At 41.6% G+C, this 17,036-nt stretch overlaps 1 protein-coding gene across 1 annotated transcript in view; it reads left to right on the top strand.

The window, feature by feature from the left end:
• LOC121513497 (raftlin-like) overlaps positions 1-17,036 on the top strand; it is a 252,499-nt gene that overhangs the window by 200,565 nt on the left and 34,898 nt on the right. Inside the window, exon 7 of the mRNA XM_041793287.1 lies at positions 6,813-6,931. Coding sequence (XP_041649221.1) covers positions 6,813-6,931 — 119 coding nt within the window. The remainder of the gene's footprint in view (positions 1-6,812; positions 6,932-17,036) is intronic.

The following is a 17,036-nucleotide window of genomic DNA, read 5'->3' as shown; positions in this document are numbered from 1 at the left end:
TGAATTTAACTGAATGATCTAGAAAATAATGTCAGACTTCAGAGCTAAGCCATGGTGTGTACAAACATCAGGACACCAGAGAATACATGAGAAGACACAGTTCAATGGAAAATAATAACATAAATTGAAAAGACAGGAAAAAGCAAAAAGAAAAGCAAGAAATGGGTTAAAACTTGTGAAAAGAAGTGTAAACATGGGTAAAACAGTGGCAAAATGGGTAAACAGCATCAAACTCTGTTAAAAGTAGTAGAAAAGGGAAAAAATAGCAAAAAGGGTGTAAAAATGGGCAGAACAGTGACATAAATATGCATTAAGTTGGAAAAATGGAGCCAAACTGCAAAAATGGCTGAAAACTGGCAAAAAGAAGTGTAAACATGGGCCAAAAAAAAGCATAAATGGGTTGACATCGAAAAAGAAGTGGCAAACATGGTCAAAGAGTGGCAAATAAAGAGAAAAAAGTAGCAAAATGGGTTAAAAGTAGCAGAACAATGAAAAAATGGGGTAAGGTAGCCGCTGTGCTGCCCCTAATTTCAACATCAGAACCCATAAATAGTTTGACTGTTAGCCAGGATGAATGCTAACACCAATGCTACTGATCCACACATGATCCACACATTGATATCATCATTGAGTTACAACTAGAGAGGGTCGCTTCTCTTTTTTTCAGGGGCCCAAACTATTCTGTGGGCAGCCCTGCATTTAACTCATTGAGTGCCAGCCCTTTTATAAAATGGGAAGTGGCTTGTGCCATTTTGAGTCATCTTTCAAGACCAACAGAATATTTTGTACTATGACTCTGAAAACACCAAATAGCTCAAAAGAAAGAAGAAACTCTCTATTTCATCATGGAAAAAAAAAAAAAACGTTTGTTTGTTCCATTCTTGATTTATCTGAAGTTGAATAGAGGCTAGTTTCACCAAAAAGACCCCTTTTTTTTCTAGAAAGCTGAGAAAAATGCATTTTTGTGAAAGAGAGTCTGTCAAGCAGCACAGTGATTTGAATGTTATAATTTTGCCTTCAATAACTTAAAAGACATCTGAAAGTTGTATTACAAATGTTATTTTATTGTAAAGTAAATAACAATGCTTCCAGTCACTGTCATGCCATTCACACTCTGGAACTGGACGGCCGCCCACGTCCTCTCCTGCTTGCGTGTCCCCTGGCACTACCTGTAAATTATAGAAGTTATATAATAGCTATATAAATGTTTTATATATATAATATATCATCTATAATAAAGAAGTTTTTTGTTCTTACCTCTTTTTCTGCCAACAGACGGTGTCTAAAATCACAGGAGCATGAGTGATGGTTTCATTGGATAAATTTGGCTGAATAATCAGTGGGATTCTAACGTTAACTTACCTCCATCACTCTGGGATGGAGAACAAGATCCACTCTGCTCACTCAGCAGCCATTCCTCAGAGTCTGGGTTGGAAAAGTCCATCTCTGAAGTGTCGTCGCTGTATGCATACAGCTGGCGAGAGGCTGCTTTATTTCTCCGACGCACGGGGGAGACCTCACGGCATTTTTTAGCCTCTTGGCCAGCATAGGCAGATGAATGAAAGCACTGATCCCTGGATTCGCTGTCATTAAGTTCAGTGTCGGTTTCAGTGAGTAAGCGATTTCTCAGGCAAAAGTTTAAAGTTTCTTCCAGCGTCTATTTTAGAACTTTTAGCTTAGATTACCTCTGTAACGATCGCTCTGCTCTTTGACCCCTAGGTCCCCACCTCTGATCTCAGTGGCTTTGATCTACCAGCTCTTCCGTGTTCCGACTACGTATCCCAGAAACCCCAAAAGTACTCACAGGGAACATGAGAGCGCCCCCTTGTGCCAGCCGCCAAAAAACACTTTGACGTATATATACGTCAATGGCACTCAAGCATTGGCTTTTAAATAACGTATATATATGTTAATGGCACTCAATGAGTTAAGTGGCGTATGTAAGTTTTGCTTATGGATAGGCCTCCTGTAACCATGACTATCCCCCTCCAGACTGGTGCCAGTGATACACCTACACGGGTTAGAAACAAGAAAGCATTTTGGCATGCATATTCTGTCCTGGATCTGACGTTTGTGAAAAACACCTTGATAAGGGATTCACTTTTCTATGAAGAGCAGTGACCCAGCATCATCTACATGTATGCATCTATGTGGTTTATGACAGGACATCAGGAAACATCACCCTGATCCTTGGAAGCTTGTTTGGAGCATTTTTATGGCATTTATAGTGTGAATGACTAACAGACACAATATCAAGGTGATTAATCAGTTATTAATAGAAGAATTTCTTGAAGCTCTTTAGAGAATAATGACTAAATCTGCAGCCAGACAGACTTTGCAGCTGTCGTCGTTTATGCACGGTTTCACTCGACTTCCTGTTTCTGTTCTCTGCTGTTTGCTTGTTGGAAACACTGTGTGCTAGAAATCAATGAACAACAGCAGGTTTGTGAACATGTCCATGAATATTAGGAACAAACTGACTTGATATGTGCAGACAAAGACGGCGCTCACATCCAAACAACCACACACCAAAAACTACTATAAATTCAACACTTGGAGTTTCAGTGTCAGTGTCAGCTTTGTCTCTGCACACCGGGTGTCTGCTGCTGATCCTCTCCTCTGACATTTGGGTGTTGATTTCAGCTGCTGGATGTCACCGGGTGTCACTCGCCGTCACTCCAGCTATCTCACTCTCTCTGTGTGTTTGCTCTGTGTGTCTCAGTCCCCTCGCTGTCACTCTCTGTTTTTAGTGTGACTGTATTAGCATGACTCGCCCCGCGACCTTGACTGTGTGAGTCACGGGAGGCTGCAGAACAGTTTTACTCAGGGTGCACGGTGGTTTTTTTTTTTTTTTTTTTTTTGCAAGTGTAAACAAGTTATTCTCAGGCGGCCCGGCGGCTGCTCAGCTCAGCTCTCTGTCAATAGGCGCCAGATAATGTTTATTCGTGCACGCAACCGGTGCATTCCCCTGACGGACTCGACGCCCCCAGCAACCAACTCCTTCTCATCCACTTCACTCGTTCTGCCTCCTTCTCTCCGCTCTGTTCGGCATCTGTCTGAATTATCACCACAGTGAAGCAGAGCAATGAGACAGGAATGGCTCACCTGAGTGATCCCTCTCTTGCTAGGAGGGACCTGAAGGGGGTGGGCCTCTGTGTGTCTCATTTTCAGGAAATCTGCTGTTCAGTTTGAGAGTTGGATTTGAAATTCTAATCACAGCTGTTTTGTTACTGGAGTGTTTTAGTTTGCAAATTATTAAAAAAAATTAGGAAGTATGACAAACTATTACCATTTCACATGATTGGTCGACTGTTAAAGGGGTTAATGGTGCAAACATGGACAGACAGCAGGAAATAATTTAAAACAAAGGACATTTACAGGGTACTGGATAGCCTGGAGGTCTTATCACATGCTCCCTGCACAAAGGCTGTAGTTTTGGAGGCATGTGATCCAGGTTTGACTCTGGTCCTTGGCACTTAATAACATTATTTCCCATTTTATTGTCCCTTTACCAACTCTGTCCTCATCTACAATAAAGGCAGTAAAACCCAAAAGTAACCAGAAGAAATAGGGCTAATGCTAGTGGTTAGCCAGTTTCAAGCTGATTGTTTGAAGGTGTTAGACAGGAAAGAGTAAAACGGTGTAAAATGAAAATGGCATAGTTAATACAACTTGTGCTAACGCACTGCCAACTGCTAAACAGCAGCTACCGACAAGATAATTGTGCCATACTCAGGTCAGATCCCCTCCTTCCAACAAAAGTCAGCAAAAGCCCAATTATTAGAAGGTTCTGAAGAGTTTCTTTACAGATTTTCCAGTGGTGTGAGCAGGGCCGCCCATAAGGGAGGATAAAGGGGGGAGCTATCTGCGGCCCGGCAAGACATAGGACCCCATGGAGGTCCATTCTAAAGCTACGCTGTGAGGATTTTTTATTTTTAACCTAAATAACCACTTATCAAAGCAAAAACAAGATGAATTTTGTTTATTTATACCGTATAGCCTTTTTCAACCCCTTTCCTTAAAACAGATTTACCTATTTATTGGTAATGTTAACAATGTGGATGGGCAAACTGAGCTAAATCGTTCAGAAAGTAAAGTCAGACTTCCTAGCGGGGCCTCGATATGCAACTTTTGGCAAAACCATTACAAAGATGGCTGAAGAGAGGAAAAAAATAAACCAACAGTGGAAAAAAGGGGCCAAGGGCTAAAATAAGCCAAAAGTAGCAAAATGATATTGGAGAAAGGGGCAAAAAAATTGCAAAGATGGGAAAAAAGTGGGGGCAAAATAGGCAAAGAATGGAAAAAAGGGCTCTAAGGTGTCAAAAGAAGAAGCAAAAATGGGTGATAAAGAGCAAAGATGGGCAAAAACTGGCAGAAAATGTCTAAAAAGGGCAAAAAGTGGCAAATGGATACTGCAGAAAAGGGGGACAAGGGATTTAAAGAGGGCGGGGCAAAAAAATGAATAAAATGGGCAACAAGTTGCAAAAAGATATTGCAGAAAGGAGCAAAAATTTGCAAAAAGGGCAACAACATTACAAGGATGACTGAAGAGTTGAAAAAACATGGGCAAAAAGTGGCAAAGCTGGGCGTTAAAGGGCCAACATGGGCAAAAAATCACAAGAAAATGGTTAAAATGGGTGAAAAATGGCAAAAAGATATTGCAGAAGGAGGAAAAAGAAGGGGCAAAATTGTATAAAAAACATTACTATGACCACTGAAAGTGGCCAAAAAAAAAAAAAAAAAAGATGTTGCAGAAATAGGTGAATATTGGCAAAAAAAAAAAAATTAAAAATGTAGGATGGGTTACAAAGGGCAAACATGGTTTATATGGGAAAATGTAGCCAAAAGAGACAAAAATCTCCAAAAAAGTTCCAAAAACTGGGCAAAACGGGGCAAAAAGAAGTGGCAATAATGGATGGAAAAAGTGTTGAAACTGGTTTGAAAGTAGCACAAATAATTGATACCAACATCAGAACCCAAAAATAGCTTGCCACTCTTTTAAGCTGCAGACTGAGGGAACTGTTGGCCAGGATGTTTGCACCAACGATTCTGATCCAACACATAGCATTAGCATCGCCAATAAATCACAACTGGGAGAGCCCATTTGTTGCTGATTAGCATTAGCCTCAAGGCTAACATTAATGTTCTGGGCCTGGCTGAGCTTTTGGAGCTCAGTTTGGAGGTTGCTGCAGGTCCGAGCACGGTGGCATATGGCGAACATTACTGGGCTTACAGTTAGGCTCCATTTGCCCACTATGCTGTTCACATCAAATCAAAAAAGAAAATGCTTTTTCAGACCAATTTGAGAAGAGGGATTCACATTTTAAACAGAAAACAACAAATAGATTTTTTCTCTTTTTCTTTTGACTTAATTACACAAATATACAAAGACGACACTGCAAACAACATGTTTGTCCTTGAAATATATCTCCTCAAATTTTCTTCATTTATAATCTTCATTGTTAAACAGCAGGAAAGCAGTGATGCTGATTTGTTTGTTTCAGTATGAGTATATATTTTGCAGCCTGAATCACAGCAGAACAACATGTAATTTGAGTTTTCCACCTTCAGAGGAAAATGGCCACCATGTAAACATGGTTAGTCGGGGAGGGGTTGCTCTGGTGGAGGAAGGTTGTGATGGAGGAGAGTAGGAAGAGAGAGGCCAAATGGGTGAATGGGGTGAACAACGACGATGTCTGTATTTTAGAGCGGGCTAGTAGATGTCTGAAAGATGTCTTCAATTGAGCGTGCATAGGTCCTAAATGGGTTTTAGGGAGGGGGGAAATAAAAGAGCCTGTCATCCCTCCACTCTCTCTCTCTCTCTCTCTCTTCCTTCCTCTCCCACCCTTTCTCCATAGGCTGTCCAGCTGCCTCTCATCCCTCCATTATTAGGGTCCAGTAATGAAATGTGGAGTGTCTCGTATTGGTGCCTGTGCCCCAGCAAACTGTATTAGTGTGTAAATGGTGTGGGAGTAATGAGAAAGCACTCAGGCCAGCCGGGAAGACCGGACCTTGGGGCGTGCATTGTGTCCATGTGTGCGTGCCTGCATGTAATGTGCATGTGCATTAAATGAATAACAAGAGGCGGCGGTTGAGGAGGGACCCCGTGCTCACGGGGGTTGGGAGTTGTGCTTCAGTCTTGTACGCCAATCCTGACATTGTTAGCCCCCAAACAGAGAAGAGGCTTAGAAAACCTATTTGGTCAGTGGCACACAATCTAACCAGTGGCCTGAAGCATCAGCGTCAACGTCTTTATGTGGTTCACTTAATTCAAGTCTTTTTAAGGTGAATTATGCAGGCTTAGCAAAAGGATTTATGCTTTAATGCCTCCAGGACTGACTTCATTAAATCAGCGGCTACGTTTTGCCATCGCTAAAATCTCTCCATCCTTTTTAAAGCAGTCCTGATTCCCTGAATCCATCAGCTCCTGCTTTCACCTTTCTTCCCAGCAGTAATTAGCCTCTGTTTAGCGCTCTGTGATGAAAACCAGCAGGGCTCTGCAGGGTCCTGAAAACCTCCTGATGTAGCGCATAATGTCTCCTCTTCCTTTTTTTAACATCCCAGAAGGGGAATACCTGCTCCCTTCTTTAACACCGTCTCCCTGCATAATGTATAAGTGCACATTGCTCATACAAATGGCCCACACCACTGGCTATGTAATAAAGGCTTGTGTGTGACTGTGGCTGAGTGATATCATTCCATTTCCTCTGGCCTGCAGGGCCTAAAGCAGCAGCAGAGACAAGACAGACACGCTCCATCCGGTAAATACTCTTTTTCACGGCTGGATTTTTTCTTTCCCTTCCTCTCTGCAGATGTGCTGCCTAAATCAGTGGAAAGTGTCTTCATCTTCCAGGAGGGGAGCGAGAGTGAGCCGAATGTGGCCACCACGACTTACGACGCCATAGTGGTGGAGCAGTGGACCATCATCGATGTGAGTGGAGATATATTTCTTTTGTCTCTGTCGAAGGTTAGAGAAGGCTGTGGAGGTGTGATCTCTTCTCTATAATGTTGCATCATTTCTCAGTTCTTGCATGCCAAGAGCTCACATTTACCTCACATGAAATACATTTTAGAGGCATAATGACACATCTGTGTCTGAGCTTTAATCCATCAAATTTGGGTACCAACTTCAAATGAAACAGGGTTTTGATTTTGGGCTATTTGTAATTAAAACAGCTTCGTATTCAAGGACTGATATTTATATCAGGCTGTTGCAGACGTCATGATTCATGCTTCATGTCATTTTATAGTGCAAATGCACGGAGTAGAATGAGCTCTATGGATGAAAGGTGAGATATTGAGTCCTAGATTGCCAAGTGATAATGTGTCACGCTCTGTGTAGAGAGGGTATGGTCTCCTTTGATGAGACTATTTGTTCAGGTCTGACCTTGGTGCTTTGCTGCGTGTCTTTCCTTTCTCTCCTCTCCCATCAAGTCCTGTCTGTCTTCACTTATCCTATCAAGTAAAGGCAGGAATGGCTCAAAAGTATTTTTCAAAATAAATGTCATATAAAAAGACAGGAATTGCTTTTCTTCCATCAAAATATCGACATCAATTTTAAGGTTCATACCTCAGTTTTGGGGTGATGGCTCAGTTCATGGATAAAAAAGAAACATAAAGTCCCAGATTTATAATTCCACATTTCCCTCACCCATTTTTTTTAGCAAACATTGCATCTTATACTTTGTTTCATCTAGTGTTTCCAATTATGTGTAATAGTTGGTACAGTCTGCAATGTATTAAAGACCCTGTAAAGTGGAATGAATCTATATTTAGGTTTGTTGTATGGCAGGTCACTGTGTTACGAACCCCTAAATCAAATTTCAGTCAAATAAAACATCAAGTTTATAAAATTAAGCTTCAAAATCATGAAAAATTAGGCAGAAGAATCTGCTCCAGGATGGTGTGGGCATGTCTGTTGAGTGAGCTGAAGCCAAGCCCACTCTGGAGAAATATTGTCCTCTGCAAATTAAAAAATGCTCCCAGGCACTTAAACTACAGGACGACTACGGGGGCAAGTTGTGGTCAAACCTAGCCATATGATTAAATTGCATTATTATTTTTTATGTTTTAAGGTTACAAGATAAATCACAAGCGTTAACGCAATAGTTTTTTGATTTGATGATGCTTACAACCACATTTTCTGAATCCTTCAGCCTTTCACTGAACAAATAAACTCATAAGATGCTCTCTTGACCTTAAACCATCATTTAAATAATGTCTTGTCTTCTGATTTATTGAAATAGATTCTATTATTTTATCAAATTCAGCTATGGATTTAATCTGCTTTGTCCTGCTGCATTTAAAGCACTAATCCTCTCTGTAGTTCTGGTCTTTCTGGCATTAAAAGCAGTTGTCATTCAGACATTGTGCCCTTCTACTCCCTCCTCGCTCTCCAGCCAACCTTTCTCCCCAACAACCCTGAAGGCAAATCTGGCAGATCTCAATTTATGGGACATGTGTCGCGGCCGCTTGTCTTATCAGGAGCAAACAAGCCCTTATCTGCCAGACGATTAGCTCCTCTGCTCGGCACGGGTTCCAAGTTGGAAATTGATTTCTGTCGAAAATTGAAGGGTTTGTGGCCATTTCATTGCCTTTCATCTGTGCGTCTGTGCGTGTTTGTGAATGCAGCTGTATGTGCGTGTTTGTGCCTGCTAAGTGTATATGGAGAAGTTGAGTTTTGTGTGTCTGAATGTGTTTGCCGATGCTATCTCTGTAATTGAATTTAGACTTTTTTCAGCCTGTGGTTGTCCATGTGTGAAAGGAGACTTTTGTCCCCCAAATGTGGCTCTGTGATTGTCCAGAGCAGAGCTGATGGCCACATGTGCCAATAAAAAAGACTCTTTGCAGTGGCCTGGCAGCAGCAGTGCAGCCTCCATTCCTCTGAGATGAATACTGTTACAGCTTAATGGGTTTTAGGGTCTCCTCAGGAACAGTACCAGTGAAGAGTCGGCATCAAACCTTCAGCCGGTGTTCAGGAGATCCAATCAACTCCTCCACCGGGACTTCATCGAAAACTGTTTCACCCGAGCGCTCAGAAACACACTCGTTCACAGAGGCTTCGCATCATCCTCATTCACCGTGATAACGTTTGTAAAATTGTTATGCAAAGTGTCCTCACAGCTCATTATTGTTATTCTGCTGGGATAATAATGAAGAATCAAGCTGGGTGTTGATTGAGGCCGTTTATTTTTCTTTTCATATGTCAGCTTCTTTTCAGGTGGATCTTTTCTTCTTCTTTGTATGCGTCATCTTTGTGTCCCTGTAATACTTTATGTGGTTATTAATCAAAAAGTCGGCAGGTAGTTCGATGTATGAAGCTCAGAGGAGAGGAAAACAAGTTGTTTCACCGAGAGCGAGCAATCATTTATATTGTCCCTGAGTGGGAGTGAATCATCTCAGGGACGATGTAAGGTCTTTACTGAAAAAATGTTTTAAATTTGCAAGGAAAATGACAGAAAAGGTATACATTTTCAAGTGTTTACAAAGCAGCACAGCCACGGTGAGTCTGAAAACATAGATCTAGTCTCAATGAGGGGGTTTGAAGTCCAACGATGGCAGATGCCTTTATGGAAATGCCGACTTTTAGAACTTTTTATCAATCTATAACATACATAAATGCATCTGTCAGTCAATCCAGCTTTAAGCCCCTTGTTATGCTATTCTTTGGGTTACTATAACCAAAGCACAATTATTAGAAAAATAAATACATGGACACTTAAGCCTTCGTGACACGCGTGTCCTGGCCGTGACACACGTGGATTTTCAGTTTGTTTGCATGTTAACAAGTTAGAGCTTTCAGACTGCCTGCATGTGTGCTGCAGCTCAGTCAAAGAGAATTTAGAGATTTGAGGTCTGTTTTTTCCATGCGCCGTGTACGGTTATGGACCATAATAGATGGGAAAATGATAAATGGAGAGCGATATTTACCTTTTTGTAGCACATATGCACATCCACATGGGTAGAATGTGTTAACAATGTGGTTTTTGATAACCCTGAGGAAGGCCATGAACTTAAATACAATACAATACAAGAACTGACAAGAAATGCACTCCCTTATACACATTCCCTTATACAATACACATGCACTCCTGCATGTGTCTTAACCCTCTGAGACCGACGTTGACAACGTCGGTCTCAGAGGGTTAAGACACATGCAGGAGTGCATGTACAAAATGACTCACTGGCATTCAACGAGCTGTAATGTGACAGTGTTTACACTTTACAATAGTTAATGCTCAACTTCTAATGCTCTTTCTCTGTGTAAGAAACCTTGTTCCTTTTACATAAAAAAGGGCCAGTTGAAAGACAGAGTTTCAAACCAGGAACCTTTTACCTGTGAGGCTGCAGTGCTAACCCCCGTGACACCATGCAGCCATCTCAGGCAGGCTAAGACAGGCTAATACTCCATGTAAAAGAAATGCACTGATGTCATCAGGTTGTTAATGTTGTTTATGACCTATAAACTAAATCAGCTGAGTTTAATTTAAAATCTTTAGCTGTACTGTAACAAAACATAGGAGTGATCAAAGAAAGGAACTGAAGCACAACGATAAAAAGAAAGTGACTAAACAGACGAAACAAGCAAAAAACTCACGGGTCAGAATATTCTGACTTCAAAACAAATCAGAGAGAAATTAAAGAAGAAAACAAGCAACAAAAATAAATGTCAAACTGACAAACTCAGATGCAAGTTGAGTGGAAAGTGTAAATGAGAACACAGCCTGAAGGAAAACAACAAAATGGATAAAATGACAAGCAGGGGAAATGTGCTTACGTGCAGCGTGTTCAGCATGAAGACGGCGGCAGATATTCTGCATAAAAATGTCATCAGTGCTAAAGAGATGATACAGACGTTTCTTTAAGCTTTATCTTAAGAGGCGAAACAGTGCAGATTGTAGAAATGCATCCCAAATACATTAGAGATGCAGAACATGACAGATTCCTCCTGAGCAGAATGACCTGAATAGGAAGCATATGGATGATTCTGAAGTGCTCAAAATTAATAACTCATTAAGAGTCTCTGCTATGAAACTCCAATTAGGGCCAGCTTCAAATCTATTGTGTCCTGTGGGGAAATCAATGCAGAAACTACTTTAGACCAAATACACTGAAGCTTTACAGGAGCAAGAAGCAAACAGAGCTTGTCCTCCTGCAGACCTCAGTTAGAGCTGGCATTAATATGTTTTCTACAACGGGAGATTTTATTTATAAAAAGGGACAAAGTGCATTAGCAGGACAGTGTCGCGTTTCAGTCGCCAGATAAAACAGTGAAGGAGCACTGGAGTCACAAAAACGTGTGAGTGTATGTGTTTTATTAAAAGATGAACTGATATTCACCTCGGCACAGCTCGGCTCACGTCTACGAGGAGTCTGATGTTCCTTAGAAGCTCCTTTCTCTCTTTCAAACCCTTCTCAATGATGTTTTCTGCAACATTATCCACTTCAGCTCTGCCATGCCCAGCAGTGGGTCCATTATGACAATGGTGAAAAGAGGCACACTCAAATCTCAAGATTATGCAGAATTTTACAACCAACATGTCACGCTAAAAAGGAAATGTTGATGAAACGTCCCCTCTTTGGTTTGAATATTTCTTTCAAGGTTTAGCTTTAAAGAACACAAGTAGAAGGAGAGATAATTTTAGGGATGTATCTAAAACTGAAAGGGAAGCACAGATACTGTGATGCTGAGATGTTTCTTCTAAATCTAGATGCTCATTATTTTTTCTGGGTAAAAGGAAAGAAAGAAAATATTCATCATCAAAAATTATTTTCCAATATTTGAAATTCGGGGACAATACAGTTAGAACCAGAGATTTAAAAAATATTTTGCAGTAAGAATTCAGGCACCTCCAACAGATCCTGAGCCTGTTTATTCAAACGTAGCATGTCACTGTGAGTTTACCAGAGACTCCTCTATCCAGGTTCCAGGTCAACTCTGACCAGCCAGCATGTCCATGTGGGCCCATATGGGTTGTATGCAGGCTACAATATGGGTCCCATGTGGGTTTGTCCATGGGTGGTGGCCTCTCCTGTGGCTGACAACATGAACTGCATTTGTGGACCAGCCCATAAAGACCCATATAGGCCCCGTCTAGAGATACTTGCACATGTTTACTACAAGTCGGACTTATCTTTGATCTCTAGAGCAGGGGTTCTCCAACTTTTCGGTGCTTACAGCAGTGGTTCTCAAACTGGGGTTCGGTGACCCCTGGGGGCACACGAGCCATAGCTCTAGGGGTCTGCATTTTCTATACCGTTTATGCTGTTGGGGGTCCCTGGGCAAGAGGCGGGTACACCCTGACCTGGTTGCAAGTCAATTGCAGGACTGACATGTAGAGACAGACAACCAGACACATTCACACTCACACCTACGGCCAGTTTAGAGTCACCAATTATCCTGATGAGCATGTCTTTGGTGGTGGGAGGAAGCCGGAGTACCCAGAGAGAACACAAGCATGCAAATTCTGAGCAGGAAGCGACTCAGGAACCACTTTGTTGCTGTGAGGCAACAGCGCTAACCCCTGCACCACTGTGCAGCCCCTACCATAATGTAGGAAAGCGTAAATGCAGGACGCAGGGACATACCCACAGCCTGTTTCTTTTAAAGACCATGTAAAGTGAAAATGAATCTGTATTTAGGTTTGTTGTATTACAGGTGACTGCATTATGAACCTCTCAAATCAAATGTCAGTCAAAATGAAACATCTCTAGGTTTATAAAATTAAGCTTCAAAAACATGAAAAATGAGGCAGTAAAATCTGCTCCAGGATAGTGTTGGCATGTCTGAAGCCATGCCCACTCAGAAGCAGTGTTAAATTCATCGACGACAACTATGACAAAAACTAATTGTCGACAGCCTTTTTTTCCATGACAAAAACTAGACTAAAACTAACAAAAAATAGATCTGTGATGACTAAAAGTGACAAAGAATAAGTTTAGTTTTTGTAAAAATGACTAAAACTAGACTAAAATGTAATGTAGTTTTCATCAAACATTCAAAATCTGTGATATTTCTCCTCTGTGGGTAAATCTGTCAAAATGCATTGCAGCTGTAGCTATTCTGCCTCTCAGCTGTAGAAAGCAGGGACCCCAGGTTTGGCAGGGTGCAAAGAACACACTACTTTGATTTGGAACCAAATTTAGGCAAGAAATTAAATCCTTGGACTAAAAGTAAAGACTAAAATGTGAGGACTTTTATGCACTAAAACTAGACTAAGGTCGTGTTCACACCTGATAGCCCGGGGACTCGGTCCATTTTGGAACAGAAATGGCAACATTGTTGCACTTTCCTTTGGTTTGGTTCGCATTCACACTGCTCTCTTGGTCAAGCGGACCAAACCATCTGAACACCTACAACCTCTGCCCACTAGGGGCGCTGTCGCCACAAACAAACGGCGACCAAAAAGAAAAGGCGTAGAAGAAGACGAAACTCCTTCCGCTGGTATTTTCTAAACATAAACAAAGAAAAACCACAGAATTTACGCTGTCTTGTGGTTTCTGCTCTTGCATTTCGGCATTATGAGCAGCCAGCAAGGTGGTGAGCTGTCCAGCATGTCGTCCTTTACACGAGACGAATAAATCAGCACAGACTACGACATGTTGCCATGGCTACCCGGATGCCAAGGGAGGTACCGACATGTATTTGAGCGTATTAAATCACATACAAATCCGTATATCATTACGGTTTATGCCTCATCCTGCGTTTGATTCACAAGTTGGTCTGCTTTGCGTTCACACCTCCAATGAACCACACCAGGGTTTGTTAGGGAGCGGACCGAGACCACCTGTTTCAGGCGGTCCAGAGTCCGCTTGTTTGGTCCTCACCAGAGTTCGTGTGAGCGTTCACACCACTCGAAACGAACCGGACTATCCAAGAAAACGGACCAGAGTTCGGTTAAAGTGGACCAAACAGCTCCGGTGTGAACGCGCCCTAGAATGTTTGGAGTCTTCACCAACTAAAACTAGTTTAAATCTAAAAAGTGGAGAAATGACTAAAATTGGACGAAAACTAAAATGCATTTGATTTAAAGAATAAAACTCAAATTAAAATCAAAAATATCTGCCAAATTAACACTGCTCAGGAGAAATATCACAGTGCAACTGCCTGGCTCTGTGCCAGAGAGGAGACAGCCACTCCAGCAATTAGCCAGCCCCCCTGACAGTAAAGTGCACTGCAGTCTCATAGCATGGCTGCCTGCCTCTGTGTCAGAGGGGGAGAGGCAGAAGTCTGGGATTAAAGTTACATTGTTTTCTGTCACAAATCACTCTGTTATGATATGTTTAATAGTCAGCCTGCACTGTGGTTGGCAGGCTATGCAAATTCACATGACACTGAACAGAAACATGGCATTTGGCCGGCTATTAATTCCCTGGTTAAAAAACAGACTGCAATAAAATAAATCCAAAATTAAGTCACACATTCTGTCAGCCTTTTCGCATTTTAACATATTCTTTATTCTGACTAATCTAGTGCATTTAGGAATACATTTCTAATTTTGCTTCACAGGGATATTAACTTCTGTGTCTATAGATAGAAAGCAGATCTAAAAGATGACTAACAAGTGTCTTTTTTATTGATTATTAATGAAAAGCATGCAGGTATTTAAAAATGTACCCCCTGTGCCTGACGTTTTATATTCCTGTTTGAAAAAAAGCTGATATCGCAGCGTGAATGTCAGTAAATAAAACGGTCTCCAAACACTTCAAGCTCCTCCGTTTGATGATGTTGCCGGATCGCTCACTCCTTGATCTCACCATCTCCTAACCCCAGAGTTTAGAGAGAGCGTGTTCTGCTGCAGAAAGACACCTTAAAAGTTCATATCACAGGAGTTCAAATGTAAGAAATGGCAGTCCAAAGTCAAAGCGAGTGAAAGGAGCTTACCAGCGCTGACATTGTTGTCACTCCTTCTCAGAATTCACTTACATCCCCAGCTTTGAAGAACAGCGCTTCACAGTTTTTAGACTTTAAAAAAAGTGGGATTAAGGCCCTGCATCACATGTCGCTATGGCAGTGAGGAAACTTTGAAGAAATAGTTTTAATACTTGAGAAAGAAGCATGTCGTCGATGGAGGGAACAAAGGATTTAGATTCATGGTTTTTCCAATATAAATTCTTGCACATAATTTACAAAGAACAGTGAAGGATTTGTTCTGTGGCCCCTGTCTGTGCCGACATGCTGCAGCCTGCATGCTGCAGAGAGCTGGTGGTAAATGTGTCTCTCCTGTCCATGATATCTCTATGCTCTGTGACACAGGTGAAAGAGGAGGTGACCCAGATAGAAGGAAAGTAATTTGCACCATCCCTGTGTGTGAGATCGCGCTCGCTCTGTCAGACGATGATGCTGATAGGCCCGATAGATTGAGGGAGAGGGATTTAGTTCAGGGGGAGCTGCTGTTTATCAGCAGGGAGAAACAAGTAATAACATGATTCAAAATATATCACAGTTATCATGTATGAATGATTATTATAAAAATAAGATTCACTCATGTGCAATTCTAACGTACTTGAATGGTTCCTGGGCAGTTCTGTTCCTTTGTCTTGTTTTCATGTTAGTGTTAGGAAACACCTGTGCACAACTGTGTGCATTATAACACGCTTCAGCCATCTCCAGGGACAGTGGGGGTCTCCAGTGGTGTCTGCAGAAGTAGGTAAACTCCTCATTTCTGCCCCACATTTCTAGCAACCCCTCAAACAGCCCGTGCAATACGCTGCTCTTGCACAGAAAACCTAAAAATAGGTCTTTTGCACACTGACCACCAATTTCTGCTGCTAGAATTCAGGGATCATTATGAAATTATGATGAGGGAAGCAAGCTGAAGGAAGGTAGCACTGTCAGCTCCGTTCACATCACTAGATATCCTAGAGAGCTGCAAACTATGGGAATGGTACAACTTTTCCTGATGCTGTTACCCCGCTGTACAAAGGCAAGTATAAGCCAGTTAGAGGAAGAGAAGGTGGAGCATACCTGCAACATCTAAAAAAATAAACAAACTACAAAAGCACTCAGAGAGCGCAGACCTCTGCCATTAGCCCTATCTCCCAATAGTGAAGAATCCTTTAAAAAATTCCTGGATCCAGACGGTGATCCGGATCACTCCCAAAATCTTATCAGTTCTTCAAATTCATCTTGTTGGTGAAAAAAAAAAATCACTTAATATCCCAGATATCTGCATTTTGATTAAATTTGAGCTAATAAACTCACCAGGAGGCCATGTTTTTGTCTGTGCTGGTAGTGTGACATCACAGTGCTGCAGTGCTCCTCACCATTCCTATGCAGTAACTCTTTTTCAGATGTTTTTCTGCTTGCAGCTGTTTCTGCTTTAACAGCTTTCATACCAGACACGAGTTTGCTGTGCTGGTTTTGTCTCCCTGCTGGCTAAGCTCTGTCATTCCTCCTACGTTTTACCTCAATAAACCTCCCTACAAGTGACTGGATTCAGTGCATAGTGGAAGTATGCCAGGAGCTTTTCAAAATAAAAGAAGTATGTACATACAAAGAGAGTTTCTCCAAAGAAATCCTAAAGTGGAGTTTTACTTTGAAAGACGCAAACTGGAAGTGTTTTCATACTGTGTTTACCTTTACCTGAACCATGTGGAAACAGAAAGCTTCTGATATAGTAGAAGTTTGGGGAACAACTTTATTAAACAGATGCACTTCAGCTCGTGGTCTTCATCTGCTTCATCAAGAAACAGCTTTCAAACATATTCTACCCATGTGGAGGTAAATATTTGCTACAAGAAGGTAGATATAGCTCTGTATTTTTCATTTTCCTGTCTAGATGGACAGATAATCGCTCATGATGCAAATAAAAAATAGAAGAGACCTCAAATTTTAAAATTCTCCGTGCATGAGACGTGCAGTGTTTCTGAGATGCAGCCCTAACACTGGCTGCCAGTCTGAAACAGCGGTTACCGCATAGGAATGGCGAGGAGCGTTGCAGAACTGTGACGTCACACTACCAGTGTGGACCAAAACATGGCTGTCTCCTTGTGAGTTTATAAACTCAAAATGCAGATATCAAGTGAGTTTTTTA

The sequence above is a fragment of the Cheilinus undulatus genome, linkage group 8, assembly GCF_018320785.1.
Source record: "Cheilinus undulatus linkage group 8, ASM1832078v1, whole genome shotgun sequence".
Taxonomy (NCBI): Eukaryota; Metazoa; Chordata; class Actinopteri; order Labriformes; family Labridae; genus Cheilinus; species Cheilinus undulatus.
Note: the sequence above shows the minus strand (reverse complement) of the source record. Positions and strands in the feature narration are given on the sequence as shown.